The 24,781-nt window shown below is 42.4% G+C and overlaps 1 protein-coding gene across 2 annotated transcripts in view; it reads right to left on the reverse strand.

The window, feature by feature from the left end:
* EPHA4 (EPH receptor A4) overlaps positions 1 to 20,919 on the reverse strand; it is a 94,382-nt gene extending 73,463 nt beyond the window's left edge. For both annotated transcript variants that reach the window (XM_077488290.1, XM_077488289.1), the window contains exons 1-3: positions 20,749 to 20,919; positions 16,112 to 16,179; positions 12,630 to 13,293 (exon numbers count right to left, since the gene is read on the reverse strand). In XM_077488290.1, the coding sequence (XP_077344416.1) occupies positions 12,630 to 13,293; positions 16,112 to 16,179; positions 20,749 to 20,842 (826 nt within the window). In that variant the 5' untranslated portion in view covers positions 20,843 to 20,919. The remainder of the gene's footprint in view (positions 1 to 12,629; positions 13,294 to 16,111; positions 16,180 to 20,748) is intronic.
* Between the last annotated feature and the right edge of the window lie 3,862 nt (positions 20,920 to 24,781).

Raw genomic sequence — 24,781 nt, forward strand, 5'->3', positions numbered from 1 at the left:
TAAATAGATGTAACCTGAGCAGAGCAAACTACACTATGTATTATAAATGGGACAGACAGGGCCATTGAACGGAACATGCTTGAAAAACAAGGAGATAATATTCCTATTATGACTGTGTGGCCTTCCGATGGGCTGACAAATAGTTCTTTCAGGCCATTTTTCCTCTTGTCTTGATTTATGATTTTAGCTTAGCACCTGTTATCCTATTTAACCCGATCTCTGCTGCCTGCACGCCCATTACTATACAGCCGATCTCTGTGTCACAGCTTATTCAAACATCTTCTTTGGGGTAGTCGTGTTTGTCCATATGGAGCCTCCTCCAGTTTCATTCCTGAATAAAAAGGATTTAAAGTCTACCTGTCCCCTATATTTAATACAGGAAGTCACTCTTTACACTCAAACTGAACAACTGATATCATGTGAAACTACCGTCTGGTCAACCTACCTCAACCAGAGTTCCATGGTACCCTAGGGATCCTCCAAAGGCAGCCAGAGGTTCCTTGAACAATGAGTCATTTCTTCCTCCCATGTAAATAACCGCTAACACCAATAATCATTGCTATCACACTAATCTAATGTAATGTAACGGAAACCTGCGTTACATCAGAGGGGGGCGGGGTCAACCTCACATCATTGGGGAAGCCAGGCTTTCCCTCATGCATCAGAGGGGGTGGGGTCAGGTGATGGGTGGCCCCGCCCTCCTCATATAAGAGGATCCCACAGTGTCTCCTCCAGTGGAAACAGAAGATGGGTGGATTCGCTGCGCTGTAGTGAGAGATCACCTGTCTCTGGATCAGATCAGCCATCGCTGGACCCCAAAGAGATGATCATCCATCACTGGATAGCAAGAGTGGATTACCACCGCTGGAATCTTTTTTTAATTTTTAAATTTTTAATAAAGGACTTTTTCAAAAGTGTGTTTGTCTTTTTTAACATTTTTACACTTTCTTTGTGAAATGGTAGGGGTACTTTTGTACCCCCTTACCATTTCAAAAGGTGGGGGCGGGATCTGGGGGTCCCCTTGTGAAAGGGGGCTTCCAGATTCTGATAAGCCCCCCGCCCGCAGACCCCCACAACCACCGGCCAGGGTTGTGGGGATGAGGCCCTTGTCCCCATGAACATGGGGACATGGTGCTTTGAGGGGTCACAGACCCCAAAGCATCCTCCCAATGTTGAGGGCATGTGGCCTGGTATGGTTCAAGATGGGGGGGGGCTCTCTCGTCCCCCCTCTTTTCCTGCAGCCTGCCAGGTTGCGTGCTTGGATAAAGGGTCTGGTATGGATTTTTAGGGGAACCCCCACGCCATTTTTTTTTTTTTTTTTGGTGTGGAGTTCCCCTTAAAATCCATACCAGACCTGAAGGGTCTGGTATGGATATTTAGGGGGAACCCCACGTCATTTTGTTTTTTTTTGACGCGGGGTTCCCCTTAATATCCATACCAGACCTGAAGGACCTGGTAATTGAATTTGGGGTGAACCCCACGCTTTTTTTTTAATTTTTTTATTTTTTTTTATCAATGACTTCTCTGTATTACAGGGAGCTGACAAATCATTATAGCTGCCAGTGATTTTATATGACTTTTTTTCCTGCAGAAATGACACTTTGTGCAGGGACAGTTTTAAGCACAGGAAACATGCGCCCCTTCACAGGCATACTGTAGATACCCCCCAGGTACGAAATTTAAAGGAATATTACGGAACGCAGTGTCGAAAAGTTTAGCATACAGTTTATTGTGTCTTTTATTTTTATTTATTTATTTTTTTTTTTATTATTATTATGGCCAGCGATTGTAAGACTTCTGTTGTCGTTCCCATACTCCGTTTGGCCAAGGGACAAACATGTAATGGATTGTGAGTTCTCCCTGGAGGGGTTGAGAGGTGAAAAATAGCAAGGAATTCTTATCAGCAGTGAGCCAACTAGCAGTAATAGGAAGAGCAACACAAATACAGAGGAAGGAAGTAGTTTTCTATGTTTCTACAACACAAACTATGTACTTAACGTGCAGTATAAGAACAAGGCAAGGTTCTTCTACAAAACATAAAGAGCTCAGCCCAGCGTCAAAGGTGGTGCAGCATGGAGCCACCCTTCTCAGCCTGTTACACCCTCCACCCAGGATTCCAGGCTCTGAATCACCGGACACCTCACATGCTGTTCAACGATAAACAAAATGCCTAATTTGTCCGGCCACAACCTGCTGATCGCCCAAGGAATACAATCATTAGGTCGTGGACTGAATGTTGTTCTGCCAAATTTGGGCTCAGTAAGCTCCCAAACCACCGTGCTACTCAACAAGCCAGCATAAAAACAACATCTTTCTTTTAGAAATCTGCAGGAATAAAGCATTGGGAGGCAATCATTATCTGATCATACAAAAAAGTATCTCCAAATCTGTAAGGTGTACTGTATATGTCTGGCTTTGAAGAGGAATATTCAGATGCAGATATTGATTGGATAGTGAAATACAATTTTTGCTCCATATGATCATCTGAGCATTAGATCCACAGGGAGGCATACACATGAAAGTTCAACTGAATGTCAATACAATTTACCCTTTTGTGCTTTGACAGATGTGTGTAGACATGCATGCCTGTATCTCAGGAGCGTGTAGGTATGTGCCCTGAGTAGCGTCCCCTGGTCCCCTTAAAGCTAAATTCTAGGTAGATACCTAATACCAATCAATGAATTTATGTGTTCTTTCAAATATATATTTGAAGAGAACCTGTCACTCTGCCACTAGAGAAAACTGCCATGGCTGACCTCTCCTTCTGAAAATGCTGCTTGTCAGGATGTCACGTTGACCCTCTAAACCAGCCTTTCTCAACCTTTTCAACACAGAGGAACCCTTGAAATCGTTCTCCAGTCTCGGGGAACCCCTGCTAAAAATTAGAAATCTACAACTCATGATACATTAGTGTGATAGTCATTGGGAAGAATTACCTCCTTACAGATAGATAAAAAGATCAATGATGTCAGTGGAACTTATCTGAGAGGCAGAAATGGCCCAATGCTGAAGGAACCCCTAGCAACCTCTGGAGGAACCCTGGTTGAGAATTACTGCTCTAAAACAGTGGTCATCAACCCTGTCCTCAGGGCCCACTAACAGGCCAGGGTTTATGTATTACCTTGGGGAGATACAGACTAGAATACTGCAATCACTGAGCAGCAAATGATATCACCTGTCATGTATTTCACTTATCTTGCAAACCTGGCCTATTAGTGAGTCCTGAGGACAGGGTTGATGATCACTGCTCTAAACCTTGCAGATATTGACTTCAGATGTTCCAATTTGCAAGCCTAGGTTATGGCGTAGAAGCTATTGATTTAGAAGCAACAAAACACCAAGAAAACTAGCATTTTCAGAGAGGCAATCAGTGGCATTCTGGGAAAAAGAGGGCCAGCGCTAGCTGCCAATCTAGATCTGCTGCAGTGCGCATGTGCTGACAATGATCATACTGGCAGTACAGGGAGCAGAGTTAGCAGCAAGAAGTCTATCAATCTGCTGCAGTTCCTTCATAGCCTAAGACCCCTTTCACACCACACCGCCCTTTGCGTCGGCGGTAAAACGCCGCTATTTTTAGCGGCGTTTTATCGCCGGATTTGTGGCGCATTTCGGCCGCTAGCGGGGCGCTTTTACCCCCCGCTAGTGGCCGCGAAAGGGTTAAAACCGCCGGCAATACGCCGCAATAGCGGCGTTTTCCCGGCGGCATTACAGCGATGCCCCATTGATTTCAATGGGGAACAGCGGTGGAGGAGCGGTAAAGACACCGCTCCTTCACCGCTCCAAAGAAGCTGCTGGCAGGAATTTTCTGACGTCCTGCCAGCGCACCGCTGTAGTGTGAAAGCCCTCGGGGCTGTCACACTACACACAATGGTGCAGCTTCTTTAGGGCGGATTGCAGGCGCTATTTCTAATGCTATAGCGCCTGCAAAACGCCCTGGTGTGAAAGGGGTGTAACTCAGAGCTGGACAACTCAGAAAAATTTCAGCTGGTGCCTAATTTTTAAGGTTCTCTAGTTGTCAATGGAGCTGGCTCTTACAAAAAATCCCACTGGCTTCTGGGATTGGACAGACTGGTTCCTAAATTCCATAATAATTTTGTCCAACCCTGCCTTAAGTCAAAATATTTTCCATCTACAGAATGCCAAGCCTGGGGTATTTGCTATTGTATGAAGTTAGCCTTAGCGACTGTCACCTTAAGGCTGGGTTCACACCGCTGCGATGCAGGAACGCCGCGAATCCGCGGCGTTTTCCCGCATTGCATTACTCCCGCCGGCAGTTCACACTGCCCTATGCGGACGGCTGGGGGTGTCAATGTTATGTTAATGACACCCCCAGATCCGTCCGCATATCGCAGTGCGATCTGCCGACTCGCACAGGAATCGGATCGCATGGTGTGAACCCCCATGCGATCCGATTCTGTTGCGGACCAAAAAAAGGGTCCCGTGCGAGTTTGCTGCGGGAGCGATGCGAATTCAGCCATACTATCTGTATGGCTGAACTCGCATCGCTACGGAGATCGGATGTGATTTGTGGTGCGAATCACATCCGGATCTCCCCCCGCAGCAGTGTGAACCCAGCCTTAAGTGGATGTAAACCTCAGGCATGAAATATGAATAAGGCATAACCCTCTATAAGTGTATACTTGTCTCAATAAGAACACTATGGGGGTTATTTACTAAAGGCAAATCCACTTTGCACTGCAAGTGCACTTGGAAGTGAAGTCGCTGTAGATCCGAGGAGGACATGCAAGGAAAATAAAAAACAGCATTTTTTTGCTTACACATGATTGGATGATAAAATAAGCAGAGCTTCCCCTCATTTCAGAGCTTCCCTCAGATCTACTGCGATCTACAGCGACTGAACTTCCAAGTGCACATTCAAGTGTACTTGCAGTGCACTTGTAGTGCAGAGTGGATTTGCCTTTAGTAAATCAACCCCTAAGTGTCATTTCTATCTGCTGCTTTGTTCCTCTGCTATCGGCAGCTAATCACTTTTGACACCTTTTCCTGACACCAAGAGAAAAATGGTGACAGCTCAGCTATGTTTCTGTGAGCTGCGAGTAGGGGGGGGGAGTGTCCCTCCCCTCCCCTCCAATCAGATGTCAGAGCTCTCCTCAATGAGCTCTGCAGAGTGTAACTCCAGGTCTCTGTCCCTTTTTTTTCTGGCAGCTCAGACAAATTCTGAACTTTGGACAGCTGTAGGGAAGAGAAGACTGCAGATAAACAGGTGCAATTCATGTGGGAGGATTTGCCTGTTCAGCTGGGAAATCTGTCCACTGATCCTCACTGAGCAGACGGATGAAAGGTCCATATCCACTCCACTTATGCAGAGCAGACATGGACACAACCCACTGTTCTCTATGGAGCGTTCAGATGGAAATGAACAGCCTGTCCATTTCTATCTGGCTTTCATCCGGTCCGATCCAATACCCCATCCGTCTGTTTTTAGTGGATAGGATTGCATGACACTGGATGTCAGTGGACACGTCTGTTGACATCAACCGCTCCATTGAGGGCAATGGAGGGTCCGACCAGGTCCGCCTAAAACACCGACAGGTGGACCCAATCGGTCCGGCTGTGTGAAAGGGGCCTAAGGGTTTACAACCACTTTAACAGACGAAAATGGTTTGCAACTGGCAGTGATAGTCTAACATCTGTGGCTGCCTTAAAAAAATAATGGACCTAAGCCTTCCGAAAACTAGCCTTTGCTTTAGGCTGGAAATACCGAGGAGAAACTCTCTCATTGAGTATAATGGAACTGACAAATGACTATTCTTATTATATTCACTCGTTTTGAACACCAACTCAAATGCTGCTACTTTTTCAAAGCCATCCATCCAAAGATTTTCAACCATGCATGTAAATCACTGCAACCAACAGCAAGGACTATGGTTGCTTTTGTTAACACTAGTCTGTTAACCTCTACACTACCTAATTAGGCCCATACGGCCAATACCCAATCCCCGATACATAAATTATAAAGCAACCCTTTCCTTGCCAAGCAGGTCTCCCTTTTGATATCTGTACTGAAAAGAGAAACAATATTTATTCCACACGTTCTATTTGATTGCTCTCTAGGTTTCTGGTTCTTAGGAAGCTTGTTGAATTTAAATAAAAATGACATCCTCTTTTCCAAGCACAGACAGATCATCTGGACACATTTCTTCCAGTATCCAGTTCCAGAAATCTGGGGCGAGGGTGAAGGTGGCACAGCAGAGAAAAGGGAACGCCAAAAAAAAAAAAAAAAAAAAGAAAGCAGATGGGGGTGATTAAAAAAATAGGAGGCACAGGAAAAACAGAAAGAGTATTGATTCAAGGGAAGCATTGACATGCTAATTTATTTGCAATGGTCCTGCTCGTTTTGGTCCATTGCTGGCACACTTCGAAAAGGAGACGAAGTTTCAATAGTTGATGAAGTCTGTTTTCTTTTTTTTTTTCCCATTGCTTCTCAGACATAGAGTAAACCTGAACGGGAAACAAATTGTATGGGGAGGGGTGGATTAGCCCAGAGGGTGCCTGTGGGACACTGGAAAATCCCTTCTAAAGCAGCCACAAAAGCAAAAATTGCTGAAAGCTGGTAATATAATTCAGCCTTTACTGTCCCCGGAGAGCTAGACTTCTCTACATTTTTTACCTGGACTAATAATATGTTGGAAAATTCATTAAGCCAGCAGCACCACCCAGCCTTTAGCGCAATGCCCTGACCGTGGAAAGTAATCAGATCTTCATAGCATGAAAATTCGGATATTTCCACAGATTTCAAAATGAGGGTCGCTAAAGGAACAAAATGGACTCAGATGCTTAGCAAAAATCAGGATTATGTGCCTGCTCATTCAGACCTTGTGTGACAGAATTAGATACCAAATCATACGTTTTCAATTTAAAGCTTAAAAAAAAAAAGTAGGATAGTTTTCCTGCAAGCATCCAACCAAATACATCTTTATTGATAAAGGTGAGTCAACTGCAACCTTGCAGCATTGGAGGTGTGCAGAAACTACGAGTCCAAGCAATACATACCAGCTGCTAGGGTTTGGTAGCCCCCAAACAGCTTGAGGGCACATTTGCACTTGCTTTGACTTTTTACACACATTGAAATGCCTACTGTTTCAATAAACTTTTTAATGTGTTTCATGCTTCTGTGATGCTTTTTTTTTTTGGAAGCTTGGAAAATGCCCTGTGTGTTGATTTTCTATTTGTTTTAAAGGGGACCCCTAGAACCCTCATTCAGCAGATCCCCTTTTAATTTTTACCCTTGTTCATTCAGCAGATCCCCTGCTCATTAGTACCCCCAGCTTTGCAGATCCCCCTCCTCAGCTCTGCTAATCCTCCACTCCCTAGTAACACCCAGCTCTGCTGATCCTCTGCTTAGCTGATCCTCCTCTCTCTCTCCTGGCCCCGCTCACCTCCCGTTATTTTACTCCCACCCTGCTCACCAAGTGACATCTACTAGTTTCTCCTGTTTAGGTCCCCCAGCTCTGCTGATCCTCTGCCACTCAGTCCTCTCTCTATCCGATCCCTGCTCACCTTCTGCTATTGCGTTCCCATGTTGCAAACCATGTGTGCTGTCTGATCGCTGCTTTCCTCCAGTCTGCCCCTCTTTCTGTTACTCCATGCTGCACACCAGATGTGACGTCTGCACCACACACTTCTAGAATATATACACATGAACCAGAAATGACTGCTGATGACATCTTTCTGGTTCACTTGCTGGTTTCCCGGTGCATCATGGGATATCTTATACATGCAATACCTCAAACACAAAGCAAAGCTAAAGCTGAATAAAAGCCCCTTAAATGCTTCAGGTGCTGTAGACGTGCTTTGTTATAGCCCCTGTACACACGGTCGGAGATTTCCACAACCAAATCCGTCGGATTTTGTCCGTCAGATTTAGTCTGACGGATTGTGTCCGAAACTGTTGCCTACACACACGGTCGGACTAAGTTGTCGAAAAAATCCGATCTTTCAGAACGTGATGACGTAATTTCGTTACGATGGGACTAGATTCAGGCTAGTAGCCAATAGCTTTGATGTAGGAATTTGATCTGAGCATGCGTGGCACTTGGTCCGATCAAAATTCTCTACACATGATCGGATTACGTCCGACCGACCCAGTTGGTCGGGAAATATTTCCAACATGTTGGAAAATTGGGTCGGACGGAATCAGTCCGATGCATACCACACACAGTCGGATTATCTGACGACACGGTCCGATAAGACGCATTCCGACAGATTATCCGACCGTGTGTACAAGGGCTTAGACTTCTATGGAGGCTTTGGAGACCCTTTGAAGCATTAAGAAAGCGAAACAGAGTATAAGTTTTAAACCAAAGGAAACACAAAAGCATGAACAGGACTGTAAGGTAACCATTTTATTTAGTGACAGGTACTTTGATTGGCATTTAGAGTGCTTTAAAAAAGCATGTCCAATGCCACATGTTGAAGTAAGTGTAAATAAGCCCTAAGGCTTATTTGGGCATGCTAAACGGTTTCAAAAAGCATACATACTGCAGAAATGAAGCATAAGGGGACAAGCATTGACTGACTGTACTTCTGTGGGAAGAAAGGGATCTTTACATAATAGGTCAGTCTTTCTGACATCATAAAACGTATGCTGTATAGGGAAGGTAAACCAGGCAAGTATATCACCATTAAAGCACATGAGAAATGATGTAAGCCGAGAAAGAGTGATCACATCATCATGAAGATGTAGAATGTCATCCAAAGCTCTCACCTCAAAGTGGGGCAACCAGTTGTGCCAAGACCATTATAAATATGCCTGTGCTTCCACCAATGAACGGTTCTGAAAACGTGAGCCAGGACTTCACGCTGATTGGAATAAAAAAGTTAGATCGCCTCAGCGAGTCTGTTTGGCGTCCTAATTACTGTTTATCCTGCGGATAGCCTCTTATTAAAAAGTGAATAAATGCAAACCCCCACAATCCTCCTTCCTTGCAGCAGAAAATCCCTTGACAAAAGTCATGCAGATCTGTAAAAAGAAATATAAAGCAAGCACACTCGGTACAGTCCAATGTAAGACCCCCCCCCCAACCCTTCCGAAAAAAAGAAAGTCACAGGAGGTGGGTGGGAGTGAGAAGCAAAATGCAGAGAGGGTTCCTCGGTTTTAAACGTAAGGCAGATAAGAAGGAAATAATACATTTACATCAGATAGGCCTTCAGAAACTACAGAAGACAGGTCCTGCTCCTGAGTTATTCTCATCTGCTTTCAGAAAAGTAAACGTTCAGATGTGCAGAAGTGGGAGGGGGAAATCTGTATAATGAATGTACAAGGAATCATATAGAAATATGTAAATGAGCAATGCAACAGAAGAATAGGAGATGCTCCAGAGACAGCTGACAATCTCCATTCATGAGAGAGAGAGTCAAAAACAGGAGGAGATACTTCCTAGCAAGCAAACATGGTTTCCAGGCAGCATTGAGAGTGGGGAGATAAGACTCTTGAATATTCATGAGGTGATCAAATAGTTACGTAAATTATTGTTTGCACATCTGAATATTATTCGCCTGCTGCTCTTTTTTACATAAAACTGAGGGCAATACAACTCACAAACTGAGAAAGGTGCTAAGATTCCCTCGACCGGGCTTTTTTTAACATGGAGGAACCCTTCAAATGACTTTTAGGTTCCAGGGAACTCCCGCTAATTATTATATCCACAAGGGACTTTAATGTAACCTGCAAGTTGTGAATATAGGAATACGTAAAATAATAAGGAATGTGGTGCACTTAAGAGTACTGAAATAAATAATACTGACCAGAAAAGAGATGCAGACCATAAATATTGGACTGTTCCCTCAGATTGGTGGTCAATGGACAACCACAGTGTCCTCATACATTGGTGCTCAATGGACAACCACAGTGTCCTCATACATTGGTGCTCAATGGACAACCACAGTGTCCTCATACATTGGTGCTCAATGGACAACCACAGTGTCCTCATACATTGGTGCTCAATGGACAACCACAGTGGCTTCATACATTGGTGGTCAATGGTATGTTATCTGAGAGGCAGAAATTGCTCAAAGTACCTCTAGCAACATCTGGAGGATCCCTATTGCACACATGGAGTATGTATCTTATAACATACATATTTTAATTTGAAACAAAATATGTCTGAATAAGTTAGCAATTACCTTTACCATGACTAAAATATACATTTATACATTCTCAAAACACTTTTAGTAACCTGAGTTGCAGATTGTATTACCAGCCTCCAAAAGTAATGCCAAGCCCAACTTCTAAATATAAGGATATATTTCACAGATGTTTCTCATTAACATAACTGCTTGTTGTGTATGTATTTTATGTAGGTGTGTGTAGGACATTTAAATGATTACTATTTATAAGGATAATTACATCAAACTTGATGATTATCTTTCCAATTATATAGCCGTCACTATGGAAAACGATGTGTGACCTCAAATCAATGTATTGCTGACTATCCTGTGCCAATGGAGTTAAAAAAGCCTTCAGGTTGGAGATTCCCTGCTCCTGACCCTCATCCACTGACACTCAGCAGGTCTTTGTCAAACTGAAGATCTTAATCAATCATGGCCTGTGACTGGAGAATGACAAAAAGAAGATAGATGAGGGATTGAGTGACCTCAGGACCTCCCTCTTGTCTTCAGTCTGCTAGGTTCCAACCTCCTAAGGACAATCAGGGAATAACCTGCTGGCAGGGGTCGCAACCTCCAGGCTGGTGCATCTTTCTTTTCCTCTCAAAGGGGCAATTAATTTTCCTCAAATCCACACCCAAAGCTCTTATCTATATAAGATCCGGGTCCAAAATGGCCACTGAAGAGGGTGATCCCAAAGGACTCCATGAATGAAGATAATTCAATAACCACCATAGAAACCTGACATGAAGGAGCATATAAGCTAGGTCAGCAATGGTGTACAGGCGGCCTAATGGTGGTCAGTATGCCAGATGCTGAGCCCATAAGAGGATGCAACAAAGCATACAAAACAAAAAAAGTTGTGAAGGTGGAATGCGCAACATCAATGCCAGTCTATTCAATCAACATCAATGTCAGCCTACTTAATATACAACACATGATGTACATCAACATATAAAATGTCCATTTATACAAACACACTATATTTATATATATATATATATATATATATATATATATATATATCCACCCTATCATAGTTAGATATGTTTAATTGGCCTTTTTCATAGGCACGTTTGTGTGACTACTAATTATCTCCTGCCACAGGACACCATCTGACAAAGGCTTTGCAGCCTGGATCAATTTAAGGCTGGTGCCATAAATTCTACACAGAAGAGCTGAACCCGAAGTAATGTGATGAAAGACCTGTGCTGGGATTATGGTCCTTTGGGCCACAAAGGAGTGCCAAAGCCTATAAGAGCCTGCACCGTCCTTTCAGTTAAACAGATCACAGACAACCTGTTGCTTCTTAGAAAGCTCCATTCTCCTTAACAGTCAGTAGCTTGGCCAAAAGAAGGATTTATTTTTTCCAGTGTCATTTTTATTTATTTTTTACTCAACAAATATAGTTGGACCATCCTAACAACACATGCCAAGGTTAGGCCTCTCCAAGAACTGCAACCAGTAGAGCGAGCTGCCAGCCACTGTGCCAAAAACAATGCAACCTAATTCACTACAAAGAAAAGGGAATAGGAAATGGATTGCCCTGCTCTTAGGTCCAACGCTAGAAGCCATAAAACAAGGCCTTATGCAAGTGTCTAGACTCCAGTACAGACCTGCCCTGGAGCCAAGATACATATTGCTGTGAACTGAAGACAAGGGCCTTTTCAGGTGTATCACACACAGGCTGCTACTGTGCTCGGCACACATATACACAATGACACATATGTGCACTTAAAGGCCAAACCATAGTCACTATGAATTACTCTTCTTCTTAGTATCTCCCATTTCTCCGAAGACCACGTCAGTAGAGAAAATAGTTTTTTTACTCAAGATTTAAGTAAACATTTAACAATTTCAAGCTCATATATTTTCGAAGGTCAAATTTCTGTAATTCTAGAATATTCAGGCATTATCATTCCACCACCGTCAAGTGTAGCATACTTCATGTAAAATAATATTTGGAATGTACTACTGCATTCAGCATTAAAAAAAACATGTTTGATGCAGTAGGTTAGTAAGTAGGTGTTCTAAGCAAAGGTTTCAGGTCTCTGAATTAATAAAAAAATCCCATAAACTTTTAACTTATTTCTACATTCTATTCAAATATTTCCTATTAAAGGTCGAGCAGACTACTAGAAACCATACTACTTTTCAAAAGCACATAAAAGCAACTAGAACAGGAAACAGCAAGAAATACATGGGTCCTAGATCCTTCCATGGCAGGTTTCATCCTTATCAGATGTGAGCATGGTGGATTCACCATCATCTGTGCAGAGCCAGTCTCTGAATATGTCTTCCCTGCCTTCTGCCATGCCATTTGTTCAAGTTATGTCTTGTGCCAGCCCTGCCACCTGGACCTCTTGGCCTTGTGTGTGCAACCCTTCTGTCAACAGCCCTCCCAAGAGATCTGCTAATTAATGGCTTGTTTCCATTCATCTTATGGCACATTCAATTACACTATTATACACCAGATGGAAACATACAGTTTAGGCTCTTACCTTGACACCCCCCATTGCGCTCTTCATATCCGGCATTACACAGGCAGTTCCCAATAGGTACCAGCCACTCGCCATCAGCTCCACAGTACATTTTAGGCACATCTTTCTCCTCAGAGTTATTGACACAAGATCCTCTGACTTCTACCAGCGAGGAGGTGTCAGAACCTGTAATGGTGTCAGGAAACTGGGCCAGGTTCCGAACAGTTAACGGACACTTCTTGTAGAAAACACGGACAGACACAAGGGCGATACATGCTCCCACATCCTGAAAGGCCAAGTAGAAACCTTTCTTGCTGAGTGGACCTACATCCCTGACCTCCGTGTTGAGCTTCATTATCCGGTCTCCAATGTCCACCTGGGTGAAGCTTTCATCAGCAGCTATAGTGTCAATTTTGACAAATTGAGTTTCGCGGATAAAGCGTTCCTTATCGCTGTTTGACTCGTAATAGTAAAGATTAAATGTCTCCTTGCAAGTTCCCATCACACCAGGCAAGCTATTACAGTCCCTTAGGGTGAACTTGATTTCAACATACACCCTCTGTGCCCCACTTCGGGGGATCCAGTCAGTCCGTAACCAGTTGTTCTGGCTTGACTCCATTACGTTACAGACCTGATAGGTTCGTATAGGAGTGTTTTTCTCATCCATGATGCTCACTTCTTCCCACTGTAATAAAACAAAAAAAAAATTATTTCGTTTTCAAATCTTTATTGGCACAACTAAGCAATAAAAGAAATTTCCTATTGTGACATATAGGCACTACATAGATCAGTGTCGATGTGTAATGTCCGCTAACCTATAGAAGACAGGCGTTTGCTTAAAGCAGATAAAGTGAAAGATTTTTTTCTGATTGCTTGTTATAAATTACAGCTGTCTGAACAAGTGCATTGTCCTTTGTATATTAAAGAAGGTAAAATATATACTTTAGGAAAAGACTATACTAGCAATTTTAAGCTTAGCTGCAGAGGTAAATGGAGCACAACTGAGCAACATCAGACAAGTGCCTTCATATAAAGTAATGCCACAGTAAAAAAAAATATATATATACAAAATCCAGCTACAATTTCCTAACATAATAGCAGACGCATAGGCAGATGCCAGTTTAGCTAGCAACTGAATCCTTTACTACTGCCCCCTGTTGGTCACAGAGGATATATGACATTTACCAGAGGCAGTCAACAAAGCTATAAGCACCTTCGCTGTTCATATCAACCAATCTGTGTGATCCTAATAAGGTCACATCCTCAAAAGCTTAAAGTATGCGAATGAGCCCACGACCACCAAATCTAAGGGCCATCACAGCTGGATTTGCTCTGTGCTACAAATATGTAAACTGTGCACTTACTAATAAAAATGTCCTTTATTTAGATCTACTAAAATACAATGCAGATCAAACAAGTAACTGTAAAAGGAAAATGCAATCTACCGAGGATCCCTGACTGTCCATGTACTATTAAATTTTTCACCAGCAGTATAAAAATAGCATGCATGCGTCTGCTGGGCTTGGAGAAAACTGTCGCGTCCGTAGGGAGACAGGAAAGTGGCAACTGAAATCAGCGTCACTTAAACATTACTGCAGCCCTGACACTCTCAATATTACCAGTAATGCAAGAAATTCATATTATGTCAACCTATAAGTCAATGTCAAACTTATATGTCTCTATAGAAATAAACCCAGCGGATTGAAAGAGCAATAAATTCTTATGCTGCGGGATGGTGAATATGTAAACAGTATGTGTCACAAACAGCGTTTAAAGGAAAATTCTAAATAAATAGGTTTGCATAATGACTCGAATAAAGCAAACACAAAATTGAAATATAAATTGTCTGAACAAGAAAAAAAAAAAAAAGGCATAGGCGTATATATTATGATGCCCTATTCCCAAGACATATAAATCAGGTTTGATGCAAAAGTGCAGTCAAAGAACACGTGTCCATTAGGACAAACGTTTATGTCTCACTGGACACTATGAGGTAAAGCATTTTTTCCTTCGTGCTGCTATTAAAAAAAAAAACGTAATTTATGTGGGCCAATTAAACCATTATACAGCTCACGCTGTCTGCAATGAGAAACATGTATTATGTTCCTCAAGGTCAACCCAAATTACATTGTTGCACGGTTCCCACTATCCTTCTTGCCCTTGGCACACAGAATGAGCGATTGTCCCTTTGTATTGCACAGTGTGGGAATAGGACAGGCTGTTTCTGAATAAGTTCTACAGGCCGGAGAACTGCGATGCACACTGACGAGTCTGAGGTAAATGTCAGCCATTTACGCCTCCAGGTGCCAGTCAGCCATCATGAAATCATGAACTTCTGTTAGAACATCTCAAGATGTACTGCTAAAACCACTACAACATCTGAAGATGTACGGTACTTAAAATATAAAAACTCCACAAACTGGATATTTTTGTTCTTATTTTCAGGTCATTTATTCCTAGACCTGGAGTCACGTGACTGAGCCTTTCATGCATCCTTGCCTGCCTCAGGTAATGTATTCCTTACTGTGGAGGACAATGTAAGTCCTGAGTTGAAGGATCTTCTCTGTTAAGCAATTCGTTCTTTGACAATTATGTGTTCTAGATTAAACAAAAAGTAGAACTGCAATGCTATTCAGACCTATAGGATCCCTGAATGGCATCTTCTACCATAAACAGGCAAAAAATGGCAGGGAGGGCAGACGGTAAGTCTAACAATGATGCCACTGCTGCATGCAATGGCATCTTCCGGGCCTTGTGTAAAATATATGTGAGTGCCCTGGAATGGCCATTGTTAGCAGACTGTGCATTCTGCATGCTTTGCTTTAGAGAAGAGCAGGGATAAAAGCTCTTCAAATACCATGGCATTTCCACAGTATACTTACCATTATTAAACTTTGTTCTGCTCACCAATACATAGGTTAAATAGCTAACTAAGGTATTTTTAACAACAAACCACAGCGAAATGCTTGAGAAACAGAATAAAACCAACAAAAGCTGTAAAAAGCGTGCCGAGTAAATGTCAAATTTACAGCTACACAATATACATGTATTGTGTTTTAGTATCGGTATACTTCAAAAAATCAGCAGCGTGGCGCAAAGCAGGTAAGCCGCTTGGTTGCCACAGGTTGCAGCACATCACCCCTCCTTGCCTTGATGGCCCACAAGGAGTCTCATATTATAAAGGACAAATAGTAAAAAATTCTCATAGGCTCACAATGGTATTCTATTACCTAGTTTAGGCAGCTATTCACTTTTATCTTATTTTTTTTACTAAAAAGAAAACAATTTACATTTTTGTTTCACTTTAGGTTGTCAGTCAATCCCGTAATGGTTATCCCCCTAAAATATTAGGTTTCAGGGCGCACAAAAGGTAATTGATATGGTGGGCCGCAGAAGTAATAAGCCTCTCTGCACAATCAACCAAAAATGAGCCTTTCTGAAATCGGTATAGAGAGCCAATCATCCCATTAGAGTCTCTTAATTGTACCAAATCGAGGACTTACCCCTCCTTCTACAGGACTGGCTATCCAGCCAAGCTCTCCTTGCACAGACCTGGAATCCAAGAGGGTAACTGAAAGAAAAGAACAGGTATACCGTGAGTGACATGGACGGGAAATGGAGCACAATAGTCTAAGATTGAGATCCATCTGGGAATGCTACACAGAACTCTGCACACTTCTATGATTTGGCTCAGATATTTTTTCAATTTTATATATATATATATATATATATATATATATATATAAAATCATATTTATATATACCGGTATATATATTTTTCCCTTCTTTTACATAATTGATGTGCTTTGTAGACAAAGGGTACTTGTCATTCTCTTCTGCTAATGTATTAAATAGTCTCAGATTTATTATTCATCATACTGATAATGGTACCGGTTATTCACCGTGTAGCATTGTAATAATGTGCCGACAGACGGGAGTCAGACTAGCCCCAATGTCAGGGGCTTTTAACTAGTTCCTTAGCTTTAATCAATATGTTTAACACAGGAATGTTGCAGAAGAATTCAGTTACCGTAGACCATATGGCAAAATTTAGAGGGTATCAACAATCCATCGATCATTTCTACAGTTGCAGCTCTACGCTGCTATAAAACCTGTTAAAGCCCTGCACAATATATATATATATATATATATATATATATATATATATATATATATATATATACACACACATTTTTTTGAGTTTATGGAATTTTATTTTTTTCATTTTATGATGACACAATGGCTAGTTTGGATTTGGGCATTTTTCTGCATTCGATCGGTAATATTTTTTTTTTTTCAACCATTTGTACAAAACTGTACCCATCTTATATTTCTTTTCATTTCCCCATCTCCATTCTGGTGTGCCGCAATCTACATCCATCTAGATTCTTATAAGGTAGATTGGAGCTACAAAGAGAACAATGGGGCTCAATTTATACAAAAAGAGGGGAATAAGGGGAGAGGGGAATGCAAACGTGATCAGCATTCAAAGGCACAGAACCCCTTGTGTACGAGAGAAGGCAGACATTGTACTGCAACTTTATGGCAGGCAAGTTTAGCAGGCAGATGTGAAGAACACGTATGAAACCAATGATGCCCGGGCATGAAGACGCTACACTGATTGTATCCGTTACACACACACACTGGTATGTAGATAGAGAGATCCAAGGCAATGCAGCCATATGTATAATACATGAAATGTAAGTGGATGGAGTGATAAAAGGGGGGGGCAAAAAATATGGTGACACCGTGATGGATGGATAGACAAATAGTAGATAGGCAAATAGTAGATAGATAGATGGCTAGATAGATAGATAGATAGATAGATAGATAGATAGATAGATAGATAGATAGATAGATAGATAGATAGATAGATACATAGATACATACATACATACATACACACATACATACATAGAAACCTTGACAAGTACTTCTTACAAGAGCATCCACCATTTAAAGCTCAAACATCCCAAATCTGGGCTTCAAGCAAACCCTGGACATGCAGCTATGGAGACACACAGGACCAGAGACATGGTAGGGGACGATATTAGCACTCATTGAACCCATCATAGGCCCCCATGGTGGAAATGACAGAATGCCTCCACGGACCAGAAACTATTAAGCAAGAAGAAACATCCTCTCTAGCCTCAGTTAGCAGACCTTCAAAGGTCTGTATTCTTTCAGATCTGCAGGAAGTCTACATAGGGGCTGATAATGTGAAGGCGGTTCTGGTCACCTCTGCTTCAGTAACATTTTTATATAAAAGGGATTTTTTTTTCTGAGTCCTGATTGGGGATTGAGCACAAACTCTGCGGGGGTCTATGGAGAACTGAACACGCCATATATATGAAAAGTATTAGTGTGTTAGGTTACCCTGCATTCACATCTGCACTGGAATGTATAAGAGTGTACAGGGGGCACCAGTCACATCTGTATAGGAGTATATTGGAATAAATAGGAAAATTCTGGGGAAATCACAGGAATATACAGGGGATTCAGTCACATCTGTATAGGAGTATATAGGAATAAATAGGAATATACAGGGGAATCAGTCACATCTGTATAGGAGTATATAGGAATAAATAGGAATATACAGGGGATTCAGTCACATCTGTATAGGAGTATATAGGAATAAATAGGAATATACAGGGGAATCAGTCACATCTGTATAGGAGTATATAGGAATAAATAGGCATATACAGGGGAATCAGTCACATCTGTATAGGAGTATATAGGAATAAATAGGAAAATTCTGTGGAAATCACAGGAATATACAGGGGATTCAGTTACATCTGTATAGGAGAATATAGGGGGCACCAGTCACATCTGCATAGGAATATACAGGAGGAATCAGTCACATCTGTATAGGGGTATATAGGGGGCAGAAGTCTGATCTGTACATGAATATATAGGAATCTACATGAGACATCAGTCACATCTTTATAGGAATATACAAGGAGCATCAGTCACATCTTTATGGGAATATAGAAGGAGCATCAGTTACATCTTTATGGGAATATACAAGGGGCACCAGTCAAATCTTTATGGGAATATATACAAGGGGCATCAGCCAAATCTTTATGGGAATATACAAGGGGCACCAGTCACATCTTTATGGGAATATACAAGGGGCACCAGTCAAATCTTTATGGGAATATATACAAGGGGCATCAGCCAAATCTTTATGGGAATATACAAGGGGCATCAGCCAAATCTTTATGGGAATATACAAGGGGCACCAGTCACATCTTTATGGGAATATACAAGGGGCACCAGTCACATCTTTATGGGAATATACAAGGGGCACCAGTCACATCTTTATGGGAATATACAAGGGGCACCAGTCACATCTTTATGGGAATATACAAGGGGCATCGGTCACATCTTTATGGGAATATACAAGGGGCATCGGTCATATCTTTATGGGAATAGACAAGGGGCATCGGTCATATCTTTATGGGAATAGACAAGGGGCATCGGTCACATCTTTATGGGAATAGACAAGGGGCATCGGTCATATCTTTATGGGAATATACAAGGGGCATCGGTCATATCTTTATGGGAATAGACAAGGGGCATCGGTCGCATCTTTATGGGAATATACAAGGGGCATCGGTCATATCTTTATGGGAATAGACAAGGGGCATCGGTCACATCTTTATGGGAATATACAAGGGGCACCAGTCAGATCTTTCTAATGTATAGAATTATAGAGGGAAGACAAGTTAGATCTGTATAGGAATATACCAGGGGCAGGAGTCTCTTCTGTATAGGAATATATTGGAATAAATAGGAATCAGTAACAAATATATAGGAATTAATGAATGTGATTATAGAGGGAGCACAAGTTACATCTGTCTAGGAATATGTAAGGAACACAAGCCCTATCTGGATAGGAGTATATAACATTCACTGGAGTATATAGGAATATACAATCCCATCTGTATAGGAGTATAATAAAAGTAGAAAGGGATATCTAAGAATATACAGGGGGCACACGTTTTATTTCTATAGGAATATATGAAAGGGGGCAGTCCCATCTATATTGGAGATATATACATCTGTCTTGGAGCACATAGGAATATACACATCTGTCTGTAAATGAATATCTAGAGATATATGGAGTCGTCCCATCCTGTGTATCAGAGTATATAGGAGTAGTACACAGACGATGTGCCTGGAGGAGTATATAGGAGCAGTATACAGAGGATGTGCTTGGAGGAGTATATGGGAGTAAATAGGCGCAGTATACAGATGATGTGCCTGGAAGAGTATATAGGAGTAGTATACAGACGATGTGCCTGGAGGAGTATATAGTAGTATATAGGAACAGTATATAGATGATGTGCCTGGAGGAGTATATAGGAGCAGTATACAGACGATGTGCCTGGTGGAGTATAAAGGAGTAGTATACAGACGATGTGCCTGGTGGAGTATATAGGAGCAGTATACAGATGATGTGCCTGGAGGAGTATATAGTATACAGACGATGTGCCTGGTGGAGTATATAGGAGCAGTATACAGACGATGTGCCTGGTGGAGTATAAAGGAGTAGTATACAGACGATGTGCCTGGTGGAGTATATAGGAGCAGTATACAGATGATGTGCCTGGAGGAGTATATAGTATACAGACGATGTGCCTGGTGGAGTATATAGGAGCAGTATACAGACGATGTGCCTGGTGGAGTATATAGTATACAGACGATGTGCCTGGTGGAGTATATAGGAGCAGTATACAGATGATGTGCCTGGAGGAGTATATAGTAATATACAGACGATGTGCCTTGTGGAGTATATAGGACGGAGCAGTATACAGACGATGTGTATAGACATCTGGCAGTGATCATTGTGTGGCGGGTGGGATGGAGTCTCCCGATAATAATGAGCACCGATGGGAAGAAGTTGTCCGGACATTTGTCTCCTCTCCGTACGATGGGATCACACACACACAGATCCATCGTCCAGCGATCCCGATCAGCCCCATAGGACTCCCATCCAACTCGGGTCGGTCCACATCCAGTGCATTCCTCCGGTGTCCCCTCCATGGAGGATCTCCCAAATACATCCAGATCGGTCCATGTGACATAGCGGGCAGACCCCCCCGCCGGTCCGATCCAATGATAATCCCAGGCTTACCTTCACTGGCCGGATAGATCCTAGATCCTGTGACTGCCGAACAGATCCCAAAGATCAGAGAGTAGAGGAGGCAATGTAGAGTAATCCCGGCCATGGCGGAGGTGGAGGTCTGTGTGTGTGTACGGTGCTTCTCTCCTCTCCTCCTCTATATCCCAGCGGAATCAATGCTTCAAGTTTTAGTGCGGCTGCAAGACATTGCCAAGGGGGCGGGGCTTCCAGGCTCCTTCATGCCCCCGTCCTGCTCCCCTCTGTCACTCAACCCACCGCGGGCCAATCATAGGCAGGAGTGGGCGGGGTGGTGAGGCGGGGTTAGGTAGGCACGCCCCGTTTACCTGGACTGGCCCGTCATTGCCAGACAGGCTGGGAGAGCGAGGGATGTGAGTTAGAGCGGAGAAAGTGCAGGGGACACATCGGGGGATGTGATCGATGGCCGATCCCACACATTATTATTCAGGATTTATATAGCGCCAACAGTTTACACAGCGCTTTACAATATAAAACGAGACAATACAATAAAATACAAGAGGATTGAGTGCACAGCTCAGAAGAGCTTACAATCTAATAGACATATAGCGATGTCTGTAGGATGGAGATGTGACACATATCACAGCATGTGCCCCCCATCCTCCTCTTCTCCCCATCCTCCTCTTCTCATCATGTTGCAGCACCCAGGATGTCCCCCGGGACTATCAGTGCTGGAATCAATCATCGCCTGCGATCTGATCTCCCGATCCATAAGAAAAGGAAACTGTCACCCTCCAGTCCTATTAGTGTTCATTCATTGTCCCCATACAGAGGATCCAGAGGACATCCTAGGCTGGTGACACCAAGGCCATTTCCTCATCACCCTTACCACCAGCCATCACCATACTTTACAGACAAATCCATAGCGATTTTCCATGGGATCGCAGACACTTCCATTGTACAGTATTTTGTCACTCAGCGATTCAGGTCCAGCAGCGTCTCCTGTTGCCAGCAAAATCACTAGCAACATTGTCTGTTAAATGTCGCTGAAATCACAGAGGGCCGCTTCACATCACAATTTCTGTGTCCGATGCGTTTTGGTACATTCCCCCGTCTCTCTTTTTTTTCTTCCTCTCAATTGAGAACATATTAATTGCCGTGCATTTTTTTTTTTTAATGCATTTTGCTGCGCTCCAGATGTGTTACATGCAGAATGTTCTACTTTTGTTGATTGCACTGAAGCGTACAACAAGTCGCTTCTTTTCTGGGCTCATTCACACCAGATGCAGTACAGTGCGTCTTTATTCTGTATCAAAAATGCATGAACAATGTTTAATATGGATTCCAATGGCCCTAGTCGACATGGAATCCATGTTAAATATTGTTCATGCATTTTTGATGCAGAATAAAGACGTACTGGACTGCATCTGGTGTGAATGAGCCCAGAAAGTGAGCGATTTGTTGTAGAATATAACCCAGTGCCCCAGCACCATTACCTAGGACTCTCACAGCCTAGGTTCACATTGCTGCGGGTTAGAAATCATGCCAGTTCTCGCATGATTTCAACCCGACGATGCAGTCCGACTTCCTAGGGCGATTTGACAGACATCTGTGCGGGTTTCTGCATAGACGTCTATACAAATCACTCCCAGAGTCGCCAAAAGTAGTACAGGAACTGATTGCGCACTGATTTTGGCGGTGCCATTGCTGGCAATAGTCACCAATTTGGCATGCAAGTTGCCAAATCAATTCAATGTGAACCTGGGCACAATGAAAGGCTGATTCACACTATAGGGCTGGATTCACACCTATGCGGTTTTCGTGCTTTTTGCATTTTGCAGATTTGCACTACAGTCCATTTATCATTGTTTCCTATGGAACACGTTCTGTAGTGCAAATCTGCAAAATGCAAAAAGCACTAAAAATGCATAGGTGTGAATCCAGCCTAAAAACGGAATGTGGATGTTTTCTGGATGAGTTTTTGCTTACAGTTTGCGTCACAAAAACTCACTCAATTCTGTATACACTTTTTTTTTTTATGCGTTTTCAATGTGTTTCAGTGCGTTTTTTTCCCCTCTTGTTTTTTTCTTTTTTTCCAAAGTTTTTTTTTTTCTGATGCCACGTTCCATTACAATTCAGTGCAGAAAAATGCAGCATGTGCTAGTTTTTTTGACTACATTGATGTGAACTCTGTCTTTGGAACCCAGATAACCTACTACTGTGTTTTTGATGCAGAGACAAAAACGCACTGGACTGCGTCTGGTGTGAACCGGCCCCTAAATCATTAGCTGCAAATCGCTGTAAGGGCTCATTTATGTTGCAGCTCAAAAACGCTTGCTTTATAGGGCTTTGAGCTTTTTTGTTTTTCTTCTTGCTCTAAACACCCCTCCTTTTTTTTATTTTGTATAAAAACATTATAATAAAGAATGAACTGATTAAAAAAAAAAAAAAGAAAGAAAAAAAACACCCCTCCATGTTAGCCTATGGGGTTGATTTACTAAAGGCAAAAAGACTGTGTACTTTGCAAAATGCAGTTGCTTCACAGCTTAGTAAATGAGCAGAATCTTTTCTGATATCCAGCATCCAATCACATGCAAGCATAAATGCAGTTTTCCTTGCACGTGATTGGATATTCTTTGCAAAGTGAAGCTTTAACTCATTTACTAAGCTCTGGAGCAACATGCACAGTGTATTTGCCTTTAATAAATCCACCCCTATGTGTCCATGCACATAGGAGTTTAGAAGCAAAAGAAAAACCCACCAAAGTCACGTCCAGGAGAGGAGATTTTGAGCATAAAAAACAAAACAAAAAAACATTTAAATGTACCTAAACATGCCTAAACACACGTTAAACCCTTGGCGTGTTTAACGCTTGACCATTCATTCGTTTCGATAAATGAATATTCTGGCTGAAGAAATGAATGAACGACCAAGCGTTTGATGCACCAAAATGCGTTTACAAAGGCTTTCGCCTCGTTTTTTATGCTGATTTTCTGCTGCCAGGACAGAAGAGCCCAGAGTGCTGGGATGAGAAAACTAAAGCAGTGACTAGTCCCTGTGTCATCAGCCTTGGAAAGAAGTTACAGTAGCAACATTTTACTAAAGTATCCCAGATCAACAATTGTTATTTATTGATTGAATACATTTCTTGTATCACCTCATTGGTATCCTTATTGTATGTCTGCAGCACTGTCTACACCAGGCTTGCTCTACCTTCTCACCCCAGGTTTACACCAATCTATACAGATTGTATCCAATATTCACAGATTTACCCAAATAAACTTCACTTCTCAGGGAACCCTTTAGTGAAAGTAATTCATAGTGAGTCAGTACGAAAAAAATCCCTCTTCCTTAACCACTTCAATACTGGGCACTTTCACCCCCTTCCTGCCCATGGCAATTTTCAGAGCTGTCGCATTTTGAATGACAATTGCGTGGTCATGCAACACTGTACCCGTGTGAAACTTTTATCATTGTTTTCCCACAAATAGAGCTTTTTTCGATGGAATTTAATCACCGCTGGATTTTTTATTTCTTGCTAAGCAAATAAAAAAAAGACAGAAAATTTTGAGAAAAAAAAGTGGTTCTTCGTTTCTTTTATACAATTTTGTAAATAGATACGTTTTCTCCTTCACTGGCGGGCACTGATGAGGCTGCACTAATGAGGTGGCACTGATGATGAGGCACTAATATGCAGCATTGATGGGCACTGATAGGCAGCACTGATGGTTGGTACTCATTGGCAATGATGGGCACTGATGGACGGCACCGACAGGCAGCACTGATCAGGAGGCACTGACATGAATTACAGATGGGCACTGATTGGCATCACCAATGGGCACTAATTACTGGTGGGCATGGGTTGGCATCCCTGGTGGGCACTGGTGGGCATCCTTGATGGGTCTGCACTGATAATCGATGCGCTAATTATCAGCGCAGACCCTCCTTGTCAGGAGAGCCACTGATCCGCCCTCCCCCACGCTTTGTCAACGCAAATAGAAGAAAAGCTGATAAACGGCACTTCCTGGTTACGATGTGACCAGCTGTGATTGGACACAGCTGATCACAT

The sequence above is a fragment of the Lithobates pipiens genome, unplaced genomic scaffold (assembly GCF_037356315.1).
Source record: "Lithobates pipiens isolate NorthernLeopardFrog02 unplaced genomic scaffold, aLitPip1_a1.2 Scaffold_18, whole genome shotgun sequence".
NCBI classification, from domain to species: Eukaryota; Metazoa; Chordata; class Amphibia; order Anura; family Ranidae; genus Lithobates; species Lithobates pipiens.